At 35.5% G+C, this 22,479-nt stretch overlaps 1 protein-coding gene across 18 annotated transcripts in view; it reads right to left on the reverse strand.

Moving 5' to 3' along the window:
• Positions 1 to 799: 799 nt before the first annotated feature.
• med27 (mediator complex subunit 27) overlaps positions 800 to 22,479 on the reverse strand; it is a 241,308-nt gene continuing 219,628 nt past the window's right edge. For all 18 annotated transcript variants that reach the window (XM_073909251.1, XM_073909248.1, XM_073909247.1 and 15 more), the window contains 4 exon segments: positions 21,530 to 21,637; positions 11,701 to 11,742; positions 7,146 to 7,223; positions 800 to 1,220 (listed from right to left, as the gene is read on the reverse strand). In XM_073909251.1, the coding sequence (XP_073765352.1) occupies positions 1,086 to 1,220; positions 7,146 to 7,223; positions 11,701 to 11,742; positions 21,530 to 21,637 (363 nt within the window). In that variant the 3' untranslated portion in view covers positions 800 to 1,085.

Raw genomic sequence — 22,479 nt, forward strand, 5'->3', positions numbered from 1 at the left:
GTCGTTGGGCTTTATTTTAACAATCTAGGCGCAAAGTCTAAAGCACATGACGCATTAAGGGCGTGTCCGAAACCCTGTTTTGGATTCACATGATCTAACAGGGTTGAGCTTATTCTCTTAATGAGTTGTGGGTGTGTTTTGAGCATAACATGCATTAAATCAGTCAGAGTCTCATCTCCCATTCCCTTTAAGAGTCAGTTGTGTCGCGACATGGCGCATTTGCTATTTACTGTACATGGCAATTTATGCAAGTGGAAAAACTGAACGCTTTATTAGCGAGAAAACAGTTAAACAGAGCATCTGCAGCGTGAGGATGAAGAATGAGCCTCCTTCATTCGGCCTCTTTACTTTTACTCTTTACTCCTTTACTTTCGTGGATAAAGAAACGTTGTTGTACGCACTCCACTGAAGACATCCATTAGCCTACATATTTAATTATGTTTGTCAAGCACAAAGATTTGTTTTAAAACTATTTCTAAATTCAGTTCTAATTTCCAGAAAACTATTCGTATGCCTCATACGTCTCCAAAACCTGACAGGTTGACAAATCTAAAACTGTTTTTATTAAAACACATATAAATATGCATATAATAAATACCTCTACAAGTAATAATAATATTATAAAATGCATATTGTCATAAATAAACTGAAAAAAAAAACTTGTCATATATCGGTCATAAACATGAGGCTTGAGACTTGTGTCAGGTCATGATTATAACGGATTATTAACACCTGTTGTAGTAAAGTGTTACCAAAAATTAGTTTTTGTGTATACATTTACAATAATTTTGAGACAAAATTTGGAAAAACAATATCGAATCAGTTTATTTAAAAGTGAAAATTGTCAGGTACAGCTCAAGTACGGCATTAAAGATAGTAACCTACTAATGGTTTACAACTTGAAACACTTTTCGTCCTAACAAAGTCAAGTAAAAATATGATGGAGAATAATGTTCTTCTAAATGAGAGTGAAACAAAGCTGTAATCGTCATGTCCATAACAGATATCTGCAAACAAATGAAGCTGGAAACTGCATCTTTGAGTTGTCTAGGCCAAGCCATGGAAAGCTGTTATCCGGTACAGAGTCACTGCCGGCAGGTGTCATGGAAAGCCTCCAGAGTTCGGAAGTCCCTCCATGTAGGAGGAAGACCCTCCTGCAGGTATTTGCCACAGCGCTGACACGGGGTCTGGAAAAGCTTGATGTAGCTCCTTAACCAGGTCTGGTAAAAAGAACAACACACAAATACTAAAAGTAGAGCCTTATATCTCAGGCTGAGTTTTCATGTCATTCTAGTTGTTGTGACACTTAAAATATAGATATTTATTACACTCACTGACCACTTTAATAGGCACACCTGTCCAACTGCTGGTTAACCCAAATTTCTAATCAGCCAATTACAGCAACTCAATGCATTTAGGTATGTAGATGTGATCAATATGATCTGCTGCAGTTCAAACCGAGCATCAGAATGGGGAAGAAAGGTGATTTAAGTGACTTTGAACGTGGCATGGTTGTTGGTGACAGACGGGCTGGTCTGAGTATTTCAGAAACTGCTGAACTACTGGGATTTTCATGCACAACCTTCTCTAGGGTTTGCAGAGAATGGTCCGAAAAAGAGAAACTATCCAGTGAGCGGCAGTTCTGTGGGCGCAAATGCCTTGTTAATGCCAGAGTTTAGAGGAGAATGGCCAGCCTGGTTTGAGCTGATAGAAAGGCAATAGTAACTCATAAAACAACCGAGGAGTGCTAAAGAGCATCTCTGAAAGCCCAATATGTCCACCTTTGAGATGGATGGGTTACAGCAGCAAATGACCACACCAAGTGCCACTCCTGTCAGCTAAGAACAGGAAACTGAGGCTACAACTCGCACAGGCTCACCAAAATTAGACATAAGATTGGAAAAACATTGCCTGGTCTGATGAGTCTCGATTTCAGCTGCAACATTTGGATGGTAGGATCAGAATTTGGCATCAACATTAAAGCATGGATCCATCCTGCCTTGTATCAACAGTTCAGGCTGGTGGTGGTGTAATGGTGTGGGGGATATTTTCTTGACACACTTTGGGCACATTAGTACCAATTGAGCATCGTGTCAACATCACAGCTTACCTGAGTATTGTTGCTGACCATGTCCATTCCTTTTATGACTACAGTGTACCCATCTTCTGACAGCTACTTCCAGCAGGATAACACACCCTGCCATAAAGCCTGAATCATCTCAGACTGGTTTCTTGAACATTACATTGAGTTCACTGTACTAAAATGGGCTCCACAGTCACCAGAGCTCAATCCAGTAGAGCACTGCAGTATCTGCAGTAACTATGTGATGCTATCATGTCAATATGGAGCAAAATCTATAGGAATATTTCCAGTAGCTTGTTGCATCTATATCATAAAAGATTAAGGCAAAAGGGGGTCCCGGTACTAGTAAGGTGTACCTAATAAAGTGGCCGTATATATATAATATATATATATTTTTTTTTACATATAAATTATACACTACTAACTGTACATATATTGGAAGAAATTTCAGTTGATGTAAACATGAACAGATGTAGTTCTATTATGGGCTGTTGAATGCTCGATTCTGAGTGGCTGATGAACGTTCGAAGGGCTCATTCAGAATGGGTTTTTCCATTTCAATGCATTACTAATCCTTTGTTTTTCAATGTAGCCTGTAGCTTTTCAAAACAGCTTGATGGAGGTACCTGACCATTACACTCTCATTTTTTTGTGCAGTGTTTTTTTTTGCCATGTTATACTGTAAGAACTTTATATAGAGTGCTACTCATCACTGTCAGTTCCAAAGTGGACCAATAAGAATAGCTTGGAGGGTGGGCAAACACCACAAAGTTTCTGATAACAGGCATTTAGTGACACTCTAATACTCTACATCATGTGTTTTTAGATGGAAAGACATATTCTGTGTGAATGAGCCCTAATGTGTGCAAATTTTATTATTGTGAGCATTTATACTTCTGCGTTGTGTTGCACTGCAATAACACTTCCAAATTGCTAGTAGGGACATAGTTTCTATGCTCTGCTATCAAGATTTTTTGACGATGTTTTAAGATTTAGACAGAAACTTGTGAACGTTACAACCTTAGTCATTTAAAAACATAACAAATGCATAAATCTGATGCTCTTCTGCAGGTCTAAGGACTTGTTTAACACTCACACCACTGGTTTTGCTCCACCCCACAGGTCCTGGTCATGCCTCCACACTTGTCACTGTTAACAAGCTGACCCATCACAGATCTCATACTCTGCCTTGTCACAATTTTGTTCGAAGGCATTTGTACCAAGTTCATTTGATGCTTAGACGCTTAAAAACCGTAGACATTTATTGAAATACATCATCTAAAAATGATGTGTTTTATTAGGTATAGAAAATGACAAGGCACATAATTGACTCCAGCTGTTGAAATGTTTTATAATAACATTGTGGCTGCGTTACAACCTTCATGGATTACATTCGAATATTTCAATGGCCCGTCCTTAATTATTCCTTACAAATAGAGTGTTCGTAAGTATACTTTTTATCATTATAATTTATAGTGGTGTAGTTGAATATGTTCATCGAGTATATCTTTTTAATGTACTTTCTGCAATAATTTAATCTCAATATAGCTCAGTGGAAGTAAACAAACTTCAAACACAAACTCTTAAAGACTGGATGAACACAAGAGACTGCCTTGAACTCATTTTGACCACACCGAAGCATAGGAGAGCTTATTTTCCCGGCTAAAATGCAGTAAGTGTGCCAGCGGATGGCCTCACCCTCGGCTGGCCTCATTGCATTGGCATTGGTGGTGTGAGATCAGCATGAGGGTCTGTGGGTCTCACAGCGGTCACAAGCAGACATTGATTTAACAGCAGGAGGAGTGTGTCTGCTCTCCTCTCCAGCCCGTCTTCACTGGGCCGCTCTGCACAGCCGGGGTTTACTTGCACCTGTCAGGACGCATTGTCTTTCCTAATTCATCTGCCGACTCAAACCACCCTCCACTGATTCCCTTCCCTGTTATTCATACTCCAATTAGCACACACAACAGTCCAATTTATTATGTTCACCTTGCTAGTAACAAGCTGGGCCCCATTTTTAATTTCCTTAATTCTTTGTGGCATGGATTCAACATGGTGCTTCCTTAGTGATTTTGGTCAATACTGACAAGATAGCATCTAAAGCTGTGGATCTGTTGACTGCTCATCCATGATGTGAAGATGTGAATCTCCCACTTCTAAAGGTGCTCAACTGGATTGAGATCTGGTCACTTGTGCCTCGTTTCAACTGAGTGGTACAGTTTGGTACAGTACAGGTCACCTTTATAAGGCTTGTGTCTCCACTGCCAAATGGTACCATTGGTAGGAGTGATGTATGACAGAAAGTTGCAGTCAATGTCATTCTCATTCGAAGAAATGTTAAAAAGCAAAGCTGTACTGGTCATTCACATATCATACGGGAAGCACTTCTCACAAAACAGATGCTTAATACACAAATAATTACTGAACAATTACATACAACTCAGCTTAGACCGAATTTGGGTTCAAAAACAAAAGAAAACATATAGCCTAGTCAGTACAAACATCTCATCTGTATCTTTAATCTTCACCAGCACATGTAACCTATTGTTAGAAAGCAATTTTGTCATTCTGGGTTCATTATAGTCCAAAAGGTGATGATAATAGTTAAATACGGCAGTCTATTCTTGTTTTAGGTTGCTGAAAGAATCATTTGTTCGTTTGTTTTTTCCTGCTTCACTTTCACGCTTGTGCGTTTCTGAAAGAATGTAAAAATCAGTGATCACGCGCAGGTTTTCAGCATGAGCTTGAGTTCGTTATTTCAAAGATAACAAACTCAAGCTCATGTGATCTAAATCATTAGATCACTGATGTCCATGTAAAGGTAGTCACAAGCCCCAAACCCAGAAAAAAGGTGTTCTCTGATTTTAATGAAAGCCTTTCCACAGGTTAGTAGTAAGCTAATTTAATGTTATTAGCATAATGCAAATCTTGTGTTCATGCTAGCAAACAAATGATCAAAAAATATATATTAATGCAATTCAAATATATAAAATATAAATTGATGTTTACTTTAAACTTATTATAAATATATATTTATATTGTTCATTTATAACGATTAAAATATATATTGTTTGTCAAATAATTTTGACCATTTTGGCACCAGTAACGTTTTAAAAGTATCGATTTAGTACCAGTATCGAAATAACCCAAAATGATATCCAACCCTAATTATCATGATGTAATGTTTGTGTATTTAAATATGGTGCTTTTTTGTTTTCATGCTCATGGCTTGTCGCACACGCTAGTGATGTTTCTCTGTGAACCAATAACACTCTGCTGCGAATCTAGCAATTTGGTAGCATTTTGATTTCCTTTTGAAAACATACCCAAAAATTGGTATGCTACAGTTCACTTTTTGGTACCTTTTGAGAGTAGAAACTGACATAAAAGCATACTGAACTGTACCGTACTATACCGAAGCACTTAGTGGAAACGTGCTATTAAGTAGACTTTTGATGATTTAAAATTTTCTTGTGATTAATTGTGAAAGCTTTTATCACGGTATATGGTATTATCATGATATTGTCCTAAGCTGCAAAAAAGTTTACCTAACAGGTATAATAAGTAAAAAATATTATTGTAACAGTATTTAATAAGCTGATTGTAACTTGTAAACTTTCGGTGTTAAAGTAGTGAATAATATGGCATTGATTATGCACTACTACATAAGAAATGATTGAATCTTGCATCTCAGAAAGCCCATTTGTTGTTTATGAATCCCCACAACACTCTATATCAAGAAAATGGTGCCATAATTGGGGGAAAATCATGTAGTCTAAGCCGGGTTTTACTGGAGCCTTTCTATGAGCTCAAATCATTCTGATCATCCTCCGACCTCTGGCATCAACAGCTCTTTTTTTCCCACAGAACTGCTGCTCGTCGGATGTGTTTTCAGACCATTTTTTGTAAACCCTAGACATAGTTGTATATGAAAATCCCAGTAGATAGTCTGGCACTAACAACCACACCTTTATCAAAGTTATCTTTATTCATTATTCTGGTGCACAGTTCCCATTCTTTCAAGTCTTAAGATGGGCAGCAGTACAGGGTCTTCGTTGTCGGATTTTGCACTTTAAAATTTTCACATTCTCTATTGGAGACAGGTCGGGACTACAGGCAGGCCAGTCAAGTACCTGTATCCTCGTCCTCCACAGCCAGTGGTTTATAATGTGTACATAATGTGGTTTTCAATTGTCTTGTTAAAACATGCATGGGCCCCTGAAAAATATGTCACTTCAGCAGAGCATTTTGATAACGTCAACATGCCCTAACGTACTCGGCTGCTTCTATTTATTGGCAATATAAATTTATCAACCAATGTCAATTCATTACCAGAATGGCATAACAAAAACGTAATGAAAAAAGGGATCATAAAGCAGTATTTGGAGAGACTAACAACCAGTGGTGTTTTATTTTATTTATTTTTTAAATTATAAATATGCTGTGCCTGCCGGGGATGGCCTTGGACTGAAGTGAATCAATGGTGTGTTTAAATCCATGTACACGGGAGAAAGCCCACAATTCCAGCCATGATCAGAATAGCTCCACATTGATCTTACTGAGAAGTAATCAATCATTCCTCTCTATTCCAAGCTTGGAGCAAAGGTCGGCTGACTATTTAAAGACAAACCTTACTTAAAGCTTCATCACATCAAAAAAATGCATCTACAACAAGGTTAACTTGTTAAAATGTTTACATTTTGGTTTGTTATACGAGTGAGGTTTCTGTGTATTTTCATATATTAAGGAATTCTTCTTTTATTCAGAGGTACAGTAATGTTTACAGTATACTCTGTCGATTCATTTTCACTATGTGTGTTCTCGTGAAATTAAACCAATGACCTCAGTGATGCTTTAACCCTCCTTTACTGGTTGAGCAAGAGAAATATTTCCTTTTTTGATGAGTCCAAGTCTCAGCTTTTGGTCTTAAATGCATACTCGTGTGCTAGCTTTTAGCCTTTAGTTAAGCAGCACCCCATAGCCAAAGGAGGAAAGTCATATTTGCATGTAATATTTCTTTGCTAGCGTCACTATAATTGTAAAAGTGATGCACTGTACCCACCATGAAGGAGCGAACCACAACATCAGGCATCTGCGGTAGCTGGTAATGCAGGAGGGCTGTGGTTGCATGATCAGTGACCTGCAAGAACAAAATCATCACTAAAAACAATAACATGACTGGCTACATTCACAAAACCAAATGAGAATATAAGGTACCAGACAACAATACGGTCATAAGAACAATGGGTTTCAAGTGACTGAACTATTGCTTCTCAAAAAATAAAAATAAAATAAAGAGATTGATATATTTGAATGATTTGCATAAATTCAGATCTTTATCTATTTTGTTGTGATGTCTGAAGGGAACATTGCCCCGCCAACCTGTTCAAAATAGTGTAAGTTTTCCGTTGTGCTGATTAACACTTAATGCATGTTGTTGTTATTACTAGGAGTTATGGGCAAGAATAGAGCAATCTGCTATTGTCTAACTGCATTGCTTTATTGCATTCCTGCATTTGCACATATACACTGTACCATAGCAGCTTGTTGCTTCAACAATGTCTTGATAAGGCATGATGGGTGTTTTGTTTTCAACTGTCAACCAATCACAACAGACTGGGTCATCGGACCAATCGCCACAGATTAGTGTAACGGAAACCAAACTATGAAAATAATTATATAGCCAGTATGACATATTTACAGTCTGTAACTAGGAGAACATTTTCTGTAAGTTAAACTAATGACATAAAATGCTAAAAGAAAATACTAATAAACCAATTCTTATTTAAGGAAATGTCAATTCGCTGCATGTCGTCATACCTTTTTTCTTTTTATAAATATTTATAAATTCTGCTCACTAATTCTGCATTATTCGATCCAAAGTACAGCAAAAACAGCAACTTTTTGAAATATTTATCTCTTTTAAATAGCTGTTTTCTATTTAAATTTAATTTAACAAGTCATCTATTCATGTGATATCAAAACTGAATTTTTAGCATCATTACTCCAGTAACGTGATACTTCAGAAACCATTGTAATAATATATATATATATATATATATATATATATATATATATATATATATATATATATATATATATATATATATATATATAATATTATAAATGACCTTTTCACTTTTGATCAATTTAAAGCATCTTTGAGAGATAAATAAAAGTATTATTTTCTGTAATTTCCTTTTCCATTTCTGTATATCTTTTCTTTTCTATTTCTTTTTAAATTATTATGTTGAAATCAATCTCAAAACTTGCAAATAGAACTTATTTCTAAAGCACGCCTCTATTTTTCACATTTCTACTATTTTTGAAGTACTTTGGATTAAACAATTGCAGGCTTGGTTAGCTGAAGAGACTTATTTAAAAAGATTAAACCTATTTTAAACATCTAAACCTTTTGACTGGTAGTGTATATATAAAATGATTGTATTTATTCAATTAAAAACATTTTAACAATTCTAATTATACAATCTACAGTGCACAATGCTACAGTGCAATACATCTTTGTTCTTGAACTTGTGTTTTACATTTATTTTAGCATTTCTTTCATTGCATGCACAGGCACACATTTGAAGAAGTCCTAATTAAACTCCGCTTCCAGATCAATCTACCTACACCCAGATTAACTCCAAAGTCCAATTTTCAGAAGAACACTATAACCTTATTACTTTCCCTAAAATCCCATCTTCCATCACTAATGTAATTATAGAAAGGGACTAAAAAGCGAACCGCTTCAATCTCCAGTCATCACTTCATTACACTCCCAAAAGTCTGACCACAGTGACCAAAAGTCCCTATGGAGAAAAAACAGAGAATTTTACCTCCCGGAAAAGGAAAAGAAACTCAGACAGCTATTGTTGCAAAAAAAACAAAAAAAAAAAATATAATAATATTAAAAATAAAAAAATAAATAAAATTTGTAAATGGTTATTAAAGGTGTTGTATGTGAGTTTTTGATTCTTTTAAAGCAGTGGGTCACAAAGTAGGGGTCGGGACCCCCTGGGGTAAGGGGTAGCTTGGTGATTTCTAAAAGTTAAATAAATGTTATTAAACTATTATAATTACCATATTGTATCCATAACCCACAGGAGATAATAGTAGTTAATATTTATATAAAAAAAGCAACAACATGCTCATTAAAAGCCATCAGCCTTTACATTTTTTTTTTTAAAAAAGGTTTGTGTGTTTACGTTAGATAAACAACACAGCAATAGGGTCAGCTGCAACAGATTGATTTTGTAGCACCAGGTTAAACTTTCTGACACCTTTATGGCAATCAAATACATGAAAAATAAATACAGGCCACAACTGAACATTGAGGATGATCTCTGAATGGTGGTCTCCAAAATTAAACCAAGAATATATTTGAGCTGAAAATATTGTGCCCACCAGTCTCATTAGTTGAGGTAATTATTAAATTAAACAAAGTAATAAATGACTGTATAAATTATAGCCTATAGTCGTTAGATTGTTGCACTGTCAATATGCTTGTGTTTATATAGGCTTATTTTTGTGTGTGCAGCATTTCTATATTCATAACCACCTCCGAGGAATGTAGGGGTCGTGAGTCACTGTCATTTTATGGGTTGTGGGCTGAAAAGTCTGGGAACCCCTGTTCTAAAGCATAAACATACCATCATATGTTTTTAAAGATATTTAAGAAACATGCTAAACGAACATTCTTGATTATCTAAAAAAACAATGCTGAAGTCAGATATTCTGCTTTAAAAATGTGCTGTCCGTGCCAAAATGCTGTCTTTGTTTTGGTCTTTTAACCCGCCCAATGCCAGTTTAGCCAATTATATTTCAGCACCCCGGGGTTGCCTTGTTGGAAAACCACATATTTCATCGATTCAGTCAGGAAGTCTCTCAAAGTGTGCGTCCGTGACTGAAATGCAACCTCCGATGGACAGTAGCAGCCCCAAAATGAGACACAGATTCAGAGTTCCACCTGAGGTGGTTATTTATTAGCAAATAATATAAATATTATGAACATAAACATTAGGTGAGCAGGTTATATTGTAACTATGTCCTAACAACACGCTAAGTGATGAGATTTGCAGTGATAAGCAATTTGGCTGTTTGCACCAGACGAAAAATCAGCCATTCAGAAGCGCAGAATAGTGCACTCACTGAACTCCAACAAAATGGTACATTAATTCATATTAAACCACTTTAACATTATTAAATGTAGATGCTAAATCACTGCTATGTGTTGGCTTGCACCGATTCACAGTTCTGAAGTTCAATTTCAAATGCTTTATTTTACTTTAAGATCTGAGGTGAAATATCTGCTGCTGCTTTCAGTAGTATGTCAATAGGTGCCATGAAGAATGGCATTCAAACTCACATTATTAGCATTTAACACTAAATAAAGCACATGAGGTGCACCTGAGGTGATCATTGTGATCATTTTCTGTTTCTAAAATATAAATTTCAGGTGTTAGTAAGAACAAAAACTCAATTTAATATGGAAAGTATTCCTTCTATCGCATGCTGTTGCTTTTATTCAGAACATGGTTTAAAGCAGCCTAAAATCAGCCTTCAGGCTTGACAGTCAGGCACACTCCTGTTGATGTTGTCAATCTGGCAACCTGTGCTTGCATGTGTTTTGAATGAGTGTGCAATAGCTAGTTCAACCACTGGGTGTTAAACTTACATACTGCACCTTTAATGTATTTATTAACATGAACTAATTATTAAAAATACTTGTATAGTATTTATTAATCCATTAATAACACAAAAATTCATGCAAAATAAATGCATCAACTAAAATGAACTAACACAACCTTATTGTAAAGTGCTACCAAAAAAAAATTGAGTAATGCATTAACAAACACAAAAAAACATCTGTGTGGAAACTATCGGACAGCGGGGACGTGTGAAGAGTAAAGAACGATTAATTAAGCGAGCACAGAAAACGGGAATGCAGAAGTGACAGCTGGGAGGGGAAGATGAGAGGCAGCCCGTCCCTTCAGTTTCGGGTTCAAGAACGCGTTTGCAGCCGGAGAAAAGCAGAAATAAACAGGTCTGCGCTTTGATCAGCCCGTGCCGATGCGAGCAGCTCAGTTACAATGCCAGCCGGGTTCCTGCAACCCCTCGCTTTCAGTTCCAGGCAGCTCCTCGTACACATTCTCTTAAGTTTTTATCCTCCACGCTCTTTCAAAGGTGCATCAGCATTACCCAGAATGCATGGTTTCATCTGCCTCGGAGGCTTGACTGCTCTCTAATTCCAGCCTAATGAGATTCGGGCAGGCTGGAGAGAAGACGCCTGAGCCCAGATGTTTAGAGGCTGTCAAATGAGGGCCAAGTGGAAATGAAATCAAAAAAACTAGCACGGGGACAAATGATGTCTGAGGGATGAAAGGCTGGGATTGGAGGCGGAGAGGTGACAAAAAACGCCAGCGTCATTGGGAAGATCTTATTAGGATTTCACGGACATTCTATGCAAATGTTAGTTATTAATTTATTGCACTGCTCAAATGGAGAATACAAGAGCAGGGTGGTTTAATTACACACTACGGGTAATGAGAAAGACACGGTCTGTTGACTACAGTGAGTTTTGTGTATTTGTTAGGATGTGTTAAGATGTTACCCACCTTTTGAAATGCTTGATAGTTGGACTTCGACCAGATGTCCAGCTAAAAAGAAAAAAAGAGAAGTAGATTTCAATCATTGTAAAGCTCCTTAAAACCCAACTGGATAGTCAGTACACTGTAAAAATCCAACTTAAAAATTGTTAACTCAGTTTGAAATTGTAAACTAGGTGGACATATTTTTGAGTTTAGAGTTGAATTTACTCATAAAAATGATTTAACTGCACGTTTAGAACTGTGTGTTTAATCAAAATAAAATAAATCAGTAGAGGAAACTTTGAATTTTGATTTCTTCATTTCAGCATTTCTACTGTAAAAAAAAATTGAGTTAATTTAAATAGTTAAGCAACCAGCTGCAAAGAAACTGAGTTTATTAAGCTTCAGTGGTTGAAGTTGATCCAAATTATTGCGTAAAGTATACTTAAACATTTTCAGTCAGCCTTTTCAGTCAACTTAAAAAAATAATTTGATAATAATTTTGATACAATAACCTATGCTACAACGCGGGATTTGCTGGCCGTTTGCTATTAAAGAAGGGAGAAGCAGACACTATTATTAATGGGACTTTGTCTGACTTTGACAGGGACTTCTTTCTCTGGATCATAACATGTACGTGTAATTAAAATTGTTGCTGTTTTTGTGTAGTTTGCAAAAAGTTTGTTTAATTTTTGTGTTCTAAGTTGTAATCACTCCATGCGGCGTGCTTCTTCCTTTATCGAATTTAAATTAGTTTCTGAATTCGCGATTCTTTGCTGTTTGCCTTTGCTATGGCCACCATCAGCTGTTCCTACACACACGTGGCGTGGTCAGTTTTCAAAATAGTTCATCTTTTGCCACTGTGTGGATTAATACTGAATGTGTGTCGTTATTACTTGGGGTTAGCGTTAAAAGTAGAGTAATATGCTGGTGTTTAACAGCATTGCTTTATTGCATTACTGCATTGGGCTCTCACATACTTTCTGCTACTTCATAGTTGTGGTGGGCCTTTCTCTCCGTCTCATGCTGAACGCAGTCGACCAATCATAACAGATTCTGTCATCGGACCAATCAGTGCAGATTAGCTTCACGCTACGGAGGGGTTTGGGAACAAATGAATCGCTGAACAAATCATATGGGAGTCGTTGGGATAATTAGGTTAAAATAAATGCATATTTTAAGACAATGAAAGTGTTTTTTGACCTTGCATGCATATCAGTATGTTGTTGGAGACTCCTAAAATCGACCTTTTATAATGTATAATAGGGGCTTTTTAAATAAAAGGTTTTAAGTAGTATTTTGAAAAAATTGTTTAAAAATGTATAAATAAAATAACATAATAGGTATGTTTGTGCACTCTGGCAGTTTATATAAGAAACTTCTGACAAATTAATACTCAACACTAACTTTAATTTTAATTTTAATTAACCAGCATGCATTTATATAAACGTACATAAAAACGTACAACCCCAAATCAGAAAAAGTTGACACAATGAAAAAAATGCAAGTAAAAAGAAAGTAGATATTTCCAAATTTATTTTGACTTGTAATTTATTGCAGACAATATAAACACATATTATTTCATGTCTTGTCTGGTCAACTTCAATTCATTTGTAAGTATAAATCCTTGTCTGTTATTCAGACCTGCAACACATTGCAAAAAAAGTAAGGACAGGAGAAATTTAGGGCTAGTAATCGTGTAAATTGGTTAAATAATGATGTAATTTGAAACTGTTGATGTCACCGGGTGATTGTAATAAGGAATTGGTGCAAAAGCAGCATTCGAGAAAGGTCTAGTCTTTTAGGAGCAAAGATGGGCTAAGGATTACCAGTTTGCCAACAAATATGTGAGAAAATTTAAATGTTTAAAAATAATGTTTTAAATAAAGATATAAAGACATTTGTATATTTCACCTTCATCTGGAGGAGTTTCAGTGCATGCGCAAAGCCTATGCTAAACAACCTTTATCTTGGAAACCTTAGGCACTGCATCAAGAATCGACAATCATCTATAAGCGATATCACAACATGGGCACAGGACTACTTTGGCAAACCTTTGTTAAGTACCACAATACATAGTTACATCCACAAATGCCAGTTAAAACGGTACTGTGGCAAAAGGAAGCCCTGTGTTAACAGTGTCCAGAAGCGGCGTCGACTTCTGTGAGCTCAAAGGCATCTGAGATGGACCATCACATAGTGGAAATGTCTTTTTTTATTTGCGATTTCCATACTGTCCCAACCTTTCTGATTTCTGATATTAAAGGGATAGTTCACCCAAAAATGAAAATTGTCATCATTTACTCAGCCTCCTCTTGCTCGAGTTTCTTTTGTGTGTTGAATACTAGAAAATTTACTAGAAAAGATACTGAAAATCTTTTTTTCTTCAAGCAGCCATTGACTTCCAGAGTATTTTTTTTTTCTACCATGATTGTCAATGGCTGCTTTTCCCCTCAACATTCTTCAGAATATATCATTTTGTGTTCAACAGAAGAAAGAAATTCACAAAACTTTAAAGCTACCGAGTAAATAACAAAGAGAGTTTCATGTTTGGGTGAACTATCCCTTTAGATATACAATACATTGAGATAAATGACATATTGTTGCCTTGAGTTTTTCTTTTTAAAGGAATGACTCTAGGATACTTTATTAACTGGGAAAACTGGGTATTTTAATTAATGCTTCGAAAACAAAACCAAGCAATCCGCATAGCTTTTGTACTTCATAGCATTCAGTGTTGACTCAGCATTCTTTAAAGTGTACGGTCTAGTCTAGTGATCTTCCATTGGTGATTTTCGCTGCATGTGTAGATGAGTTTGTTTTACCTGTCTCAAACAAGCACTGTGTGATCAGTCAGTCATGGATTGAGCTCAATGGATTCTTAAACCAGAACATTTAAATCTCCACTGCTCAACAATTAATTTTACCAACTGGGTAGAGGGTGCCTGTCTTTCATGGAATTAGGCAATTTTATTAATAATCTTTAAACAGCTGCAGCCCAAAGTAGTTTCTTATAACAACGTTCCAGTTATAAAACCTGGAAATGTGATATTTAATTAAAATATTACACATCACCTAGAATTAATGAGTACACAGTTTCCAGAAGAAGAAACAACAAAAGATAAATGTTATAATGTCATACATAAATATAAGATAAAGTAAAATAAATAAATGGTAAGCCACCCCCTATGCCTTAATCTAGCGATGCATTGTAAAGTTTCAAGCATGACTTGTTAGAAAGCCAAGGGTGAAATCACAGAGATCTAATTGTGCCAGATTTTTGTGAATTGAACACAAAACAATTAAGTCATGTAATCAATTTGATTAGCATAGTGGAATTTATTCAGTAAATGTGTTTTCATCGTGTATTCAAATGTTTCTTATCGGATAAAAAGGTAATCCTTCTCAGTTGCACATGTTTTTTATGCTTATTTTCAACCTTTTTCACGCCGTTTTTATTATGCATTTTCATGCGATATTCCAAAATGTGCATAATAGGTGGATGGAAACATAGTTATTGATGAGACCAGTACACAGATCTTAGAGGGCAGATTAAATACGTCATATCAGGGACCTGTATCTCTACCAAGGAAGACACTTATCACACTTAACAACCAGTGATTTATTAATGCTCTGCTTCTTGAATTTGACAGGATAAAAACTAGTTGCAGGTTTTTGTCCTCCATTTCCACCAACTGATTGAGTTTTATTTACTTGGCACTATCCAAATCATCTTTCTTAGGCCCTGTCCACACCAAGTGGCAACCTCGAGAAGCCAATACAAAAGTAACAGAAACTGCCAATTATCGAAAAATAGCTGTTTACAGCCAGGTACAAAGAACGATTTTGGTTTATATAGCTAATATTACCTTTCATGACAACTGTGAGGGGCGTGATTTTATTTATTTTTTTATTATAACTCATCTGTTTTCTTTATATTAGGCTATATTAAGTTTGCATAATTAAGGGCGGTGCCACTTGAGTGACAGCTAGGTCTCGCTGGTCGCCGTCACTTCACTTCACCTCAGCTGATTCCAGCTGATTAGCAGCTTAACTATGCCTACACATCGCATTTTTGTGTTGTTTTATGTGGCTTTACGAAGTCAATTGCCTTTTGGAAGTATTTCTTACAATTATCAGATAAGATGGCAAGCTATGTGCACTTAATTGTGCTGACAAACCATTCACATGGCCTCCACTTCCCAGGTGAGTAAAATTATATACTTATATACCATCTCTAGCAGTCAGCAGTGTTTACGTACACACTCAACAATGCTCAAATGTTAGCAGGAAAATGGAAGTTAAAAAAAAAGACAAAAAAACTTTCAGTACCGATTGTTACAAGAATTCCAGTATCATGATCACACTAGTTAGTAGAGCAGCTCAACAGCTGAATCCCTAATCAACATTAATCCTGAACTTAACTCAATCATCACTGAAAAGACTCAAATTAAAACATAAACATCTATTCAATTAATGCTAGCTTATCTTATCTAATATAAATAAATGTTACTTGACTTAATTACTAAATTAACTTTTTTTGGGGGGGTTGAACCATCTCTATAAACATTAGAAAAAAAATATACTTTGCTATAGTGTTGTCACGATACTAGAATTTGGTACCAATTAGCACAGAAATTTTAAGAACGCCCATTTCCCACGAACATTTGAGCGCTGTTAAGCATGTTCCTAAATGCCACCAATGTGCCATTGTGTTCATGTGCTTAACAGGAATGACTGTGATTGGCTGTGAAGGTCGAGAGTTCACCGAACTCACCACTGTTTACTGAGTGTAAACACAGATACATGGACACTGGAGCGCTTCAAAGTCACACCGATCAACTGGATTGTCTATAAACTGATATACAAGTGATCCGCTGATGAATCGTGGCTTTAAAATGGTGCAGTGTCCTTGTATCTGTGGTTACACTCAGTAAACAGTGGCGAGTTCGGTGAACTCTCGACCTTCACAGCCAATCACAGTCATTCCTGTTAAGCACATGAACACAATGGCACATTGGTGGCATTTAAGGAACATGCTCAACAGTGCTCAAATGGGAAAGAGCCATATTTTAAATTTTAATATTGATTGGTACCCAATTCCAGTATCGTGACAATCCAACTTCGCTAGATGTTATTTGACAGTGTAAAGGTCAGTTACGTTGAGCCCTGCGTCAGGTTGTTGTGTGAGGGCCTAAAAAAAAACTCATCACTAATTAAGCCGTTGAGCGAAGGTCATCAGAAGAGTTTTCAAAGACGACAACAAATCAAAATGTTCTCCGAGTCTAATATCAAACAGGCCCGGTGTCAGCATTTATCAGAGAAATCAGACTCCATCTCCCCTCTGTCCTCAAACCCACCTCCATACACTGCTGCCCTTTGAAGTAAAAAGAATGCCGGATAGCAAATTACCCAAGAGATGTCTGAGATAGTCTTTGAAGCCCTACTTTGATAGCATAGTTTCCCTTCTCCTACCCCTTCCTCTCCCTTTTTTGTGTGTGCTTGGGGGTTCAGGCGAGCTCCGTTGGACCTCTTGCATATGGTTATGGTGAGCTATGTGGCATCGTTTGGACTAGAGGCGCCGTTTAAAGAAAAACACAGTCAATATTCTGCTCCTGAATGAACATCATCTCGTACAGTCCCCAAATTACCTCTAAATTATACAGGTACAGTTGAAGATGATTATTAGTCTTCAGGTAAAATTTTCATTCTATCAAATATTTTCCCAAGTGGTGTTCTTCTTTCCACACATTTTTAAGCATAATAGTTTTAATAACTAATTTGTTTTGTATTTGTCATGATGACAGTACATAATATTTTACTATTTATGTAGCAAGATATTAGTATTCGCCTTTAAGTGACATTTTAAGGCTTAACTATTATGTGTGTGATAAGATGCTTACTGTAGGAAACGAGACGAAATGAAACACATTGGGTTCACAAGAACAAGATGAGGCAAGATTTTTATACTATTTTTTTGAATCCTCGATGAAATATATGAATGGAAAATATAAAAGTATTTTATTTAACTGAATTGTAATGAATTTTATTTTACTTTTATTTTAACGAATTATATGCTGTAAAGGGCATGCAAACAACGCTAAATATTTGCTAATATACAAATGGAAAATAGATTTTTATGAAAAAAAGAAAAAAGAAAACTGAAAAATGACTATTTAGATGCTTTTAGTCAACTTGCAATGAATATTTTACTTCTATTTTAATGAATTATGCCGTAAATGACATGTGAACGAACACTGCAAAATATTTTGCTAAAAACTCTACTGACTGGACAAACTCTGAGCTACTGGATGCGAGTATGGACTGATAGGAGAGAGCCGTTTTAATGGAATTTGACAGCGCACGCCGAATGAAAAGAAAACTTCTGTTTTTTTTCCGGACGGCATAAATGATGGCGATGATGTAGGGTGTGTGTCTTCAGGAGTTTACTGTGTGTGTGTGTGTATACTCTGAGAAATTGTGTGTGTCTGTGGTGCTTTACTGACTCGGTAGGTGCAGAGATTAGTGTCTTGGCTTATCCCGTCACAAAATATGGCGAAAACTCCAACACGATGGTTTGATTATGGAGTTTATATGTCTGTACCGCACTTCAATAATATGACTAAAATAGGAACACTCCATGTATTAATTCCATTGGTGTTTATGACGATTATGACTCTAAGCATATCTTGCTATTCCATCACATGGTTAACTTGTGTAGCAGAAGTTGTAGCCTTTGCTTTTGGACGTGGCAACTTTTTTTAAAGAAACTGTTACATTACAACCGCCCAAGCAAACAAGTGACCAAAAAGCAGACCAAAAAAAGTGTACCAATACCTCCTTGAAGAGGTGGTCTCGGTACGATTTCAAACAAACCCTAGAGCAGTTTGTTTGTGGTGAGAACATGATCAAACTAGAACAGACCCAACCGCAAAAAGTATTGTGCCTATTTGGATGATCCAGCTGCCGTAGTAGAATGCACAGTACTATATTATGGGGTGTGGAGGAAAAACACTCTTTGACAGAGCTTTACCAACAAATTTAAACAGAAAGAGAGAGGGAAAAAAAAGGAAGATGACCATGTCGCAGTTTAGCTAAATTAATTCACGCCTCCTCCTGAAGAGACTTGCGATGCACCTTTGCATTAACATTTTCCAGCCGCAGCTACGCTTCATTCTCGAAATGCATAGTTTGTCTAAAGTAATGTATACAGACTATATACAGTACTATACTATGATCAGGGCCCAGTCAGTCAGTCGCTCCATAATAAAATGCAACATTTTGCCAGTTTGTTTACTTGCGGGAGTTCCATTGTCATTTTCCTGCACATTAATTCTGACCAATCGAAAAGCAGTTAAGGAAATATGTTTAATAAAATCTGGCCAATGAGTGATGTGGATTGTCACATGACTGCATTTTGTTTTGTTTTTAACTGGTTCGGACCAAAGCAATCAGTGTGGTGTGAAAAGGACCACAGAACAGGAGAAAAATGCTACAATGTATCATTTGTTGCCCTTTTTTCCGGACCAAACGAACCGAACCACAGATGTGAAGGCTCCCAAAGATCCTAAGTGATTCTGATTGATTTCTGCTCAACCCCAAAACTTATTTTTAAATAAGCAGTGTGCTTTTTTAACATCCAGAAAAAGCTCATCTAATTTTAAAGCTTCCTAAATATTAAATCTATAATGAGCTGGAATTAATGACTGTTTGCTGTTTTTGAGAGTTTGAGTTTTCTTTCCAAATAAACTTGATCTCATTTCTGTTGAGTTGCTCTGTAGTGTTTATTTATAACAGAATTAAATATAAACACAGTTCAATATAAACACAGTATACAGTATATAAGCATCAAATCAACATTGCATCTCAATTAATGATCTCAACATTGCTTATTTATATTGACAAAAGTACTAATAAACTTAAATCCCCTTTTCTCTCAATACCCCAAGCAGAAAATCATAATTTTATGCTGTAAAATGTTCATTAACAGTTGTAGAACTGTATATTTTAAAAGAAATGGCCTGTAGTTGTGATTCATGGATGTTTTAAGGCTGCCTGATATTGTAAAAAATTACACATTGTGATATTTTTTTTATATATACTATATGATAGACTTGCTTTGTTTACTAAATAAGTGGATCTAGATGAATTAAATCGTAAACTTTAAAAAAAAAAAAGTTAAAAAGCTACTTTTTAAAATTTTATTTAAGTTTTTAGTTATGATACACCCAAAATATTTATATTTTACAGATTTGCCTGCAGAAATAACAAAAAAATGTGCACAGATTCTGCCTGGCCCTAATTATAATCCAGACTCCACATTGGGTATATTCGTGATGTGACTATAGCGAATTATCACATTGCAATATTGATGTTAAAACGATATATTGTGCAGCCCTATTTTCCACTTAATTATGTTTTTGGATTGCATTATGGGACCTTGATCTCTGCTCTGACAACCTCTAATGGTAAACATTGACCTTAGCAATTAAAATGTCACACAGTCTTGGTTCATGTATGTTTTTTTTTTTGTTACCAATTTATTTTCTTTGAGAAACACTAAAACATTCTGAAATTACTAAATGTAACGATAGATTAATATTTAATGCTATTAAAATATGTACATTAAGAACAAACAATAAATAAATAGCACAATAAAAACACTAGAAGACAATGGTTAAATATAAAAATAGAAAGAAAATTAAATTAATATAAGCAATTTTTAATTTAAAAAAACATTAAGGACAAAATTATTAGCCCCTTTAAGCTATATTTTTTCCTACTGTCTATAGAACAAACCATTGCTATATAACATATTATATACACACACACACATACATATATAAATAAATAAATATATATATATATATATATATATATATATATATATATATATATATATATATATATATATATATATATATATATATGTGTGTGTGTATGTGTGTGTGTGTGTGTGTGTGTGTGTGTGTGTGTGTGTGTGTGTGTACGCATACACACGTTAATTTGAACAATAAATAAATGTCCTAATATTTATGGCCCAAATGAACTTTAAATAAAAGTACATGTTTGGATATTTAGACAATGTAATTTTATATATTTTAATTTGTAATAACCACCGTTTTATTTTACCTTTAACAAAATACACTCGCAAAAATTGCTATAAACAATCTGCCATAGTAACTATAATTGTTAGCAACAAAAATTACAAATATATCCGTTTTAGCAATATGCAGTCAGCAATACGCAAACACTTTATTTCTCATCTACACTACCAATATCTATCAGTGATCAATCAATGTTTTTTCACCGCAGTAATAAGCTCAGTTTGGTCGTCACTGCTGATATCCCGGTGCGAGCGTTGCTGTGACAGTCAGTTGCAGCTTTCTGTTGAAGAAGCGGAGGTTAATTTGCGATTGCTCACCACACACATTTGGACGCAGAGGCCCAGCGGCGCGCAGCACAAAGCACCGGCCTGGCAAGCAGTTCAGAAGATTCACATGGGCTGCCATAATTAACTGTGATCAAGCTCCTCTGCAGCTTTGATGGCCACCTCATATTAGTGTCACCAAAGAGTGTTCAAACGCTGCGGAGAGGTACAGATCGCTTCACAATGAATGAGAGGAAGCTGACACGGGGGACGTGAGGATAGAGGGTATCGCATACGTACATGCTTTTCATGTTCAAGAGAGAGCCCGACTCGTCATGTGAATTATTAAACGGCTGCATAGAGACTTTTATCAATAGATTCAAAATACGGCCATTTCACCTTCTTACCTAAGCCAGATGAAGCCTACTCGAGCTATGTTTTAATGTTAAACTATAGACTTAAGAACTGAATGAAATTATGTTTTACCTTTCGGTCCTCTGTGTATATGTTCTCGTGGAAACCTCTGACAATCGTGCGGTCGATGAAAAGGCTCCTCATTACCACGATGGCTTTCAAAACCTTCCCCAGAGTCACCTAGAATGAGAAAAATTCAAGCTTCACTTAATATATGGGAAATTTTGCTTTTTTAAAACTCTGTTTATGCCCAAATGTGTTCACAAAAACAAACTTCTAACAAAAACAAACTGTAATAGCTTAAAATTAAATGGACTATTTACAAACTGAATATTTTAGTCCTTGAAAAATACTGAAATTGTTTGTAATTACTACATGTATTGAGGAATTTATATTTTAATCCTGATAAAATATGAATGAAATATGTACAAAAAATAGCATAGAAAAAAGCGAGAAAAGACAGTGGCTGACTATGATAATAAAAAAAATATATAAATAATAATAGAACAACCTAATGTCTTTTTCCTATAGAATTTTAAGATTTATTTTTACAGTTAATAGTTTTTTACCCCATCCCCTTTTTCTTTGTTCTGTATATAGTTTCGATAAGCATGATATAAAATGAGGGAAAGGGATATGTTGTTCTGTCGCTGTCAGGAAGAAATTTCTGTTTCCTTTTTGATTCTGGAAAAGCTGGAAAAATGACGTCTACCGATGCTGTAAATTGTATCTCTGTGCGATAAAAACTTTTTAAAAATAATAATAATAGGAAAAAAAGAAAAAAAAATGAAACTAATAAATAGTTTAAAATTAAATGAAGAAATTATTTCTCTAGCAAATAAAATAAAATAAAATTAAATAAAATAAAATCTTACAAACCTTAAGATGCTAAAAATAGAATATTTTGTGATGGCTGTACCCTTTTTAACAAAAGCAAAAATAAATAAAAAAGATGTGCATGAAAACATACAAATTTGCAAAAATAAATGACAAAGTTCAGGAGAGGAAAAAGTAATCTGAAC

This window comes from Danio rerio, chromosome 8 (assembly GCF_049306965.1).
Source record: "Danio rerio strain Tuebingen ecotype United States chromosome 8, GRCz12tu, whole genome shotgun sequence".
NCBI lineage: Eukaryota > Metazoa > Chordata > Actinopteri > Cypriniformes > Danionidae > Danio > Danio rerio.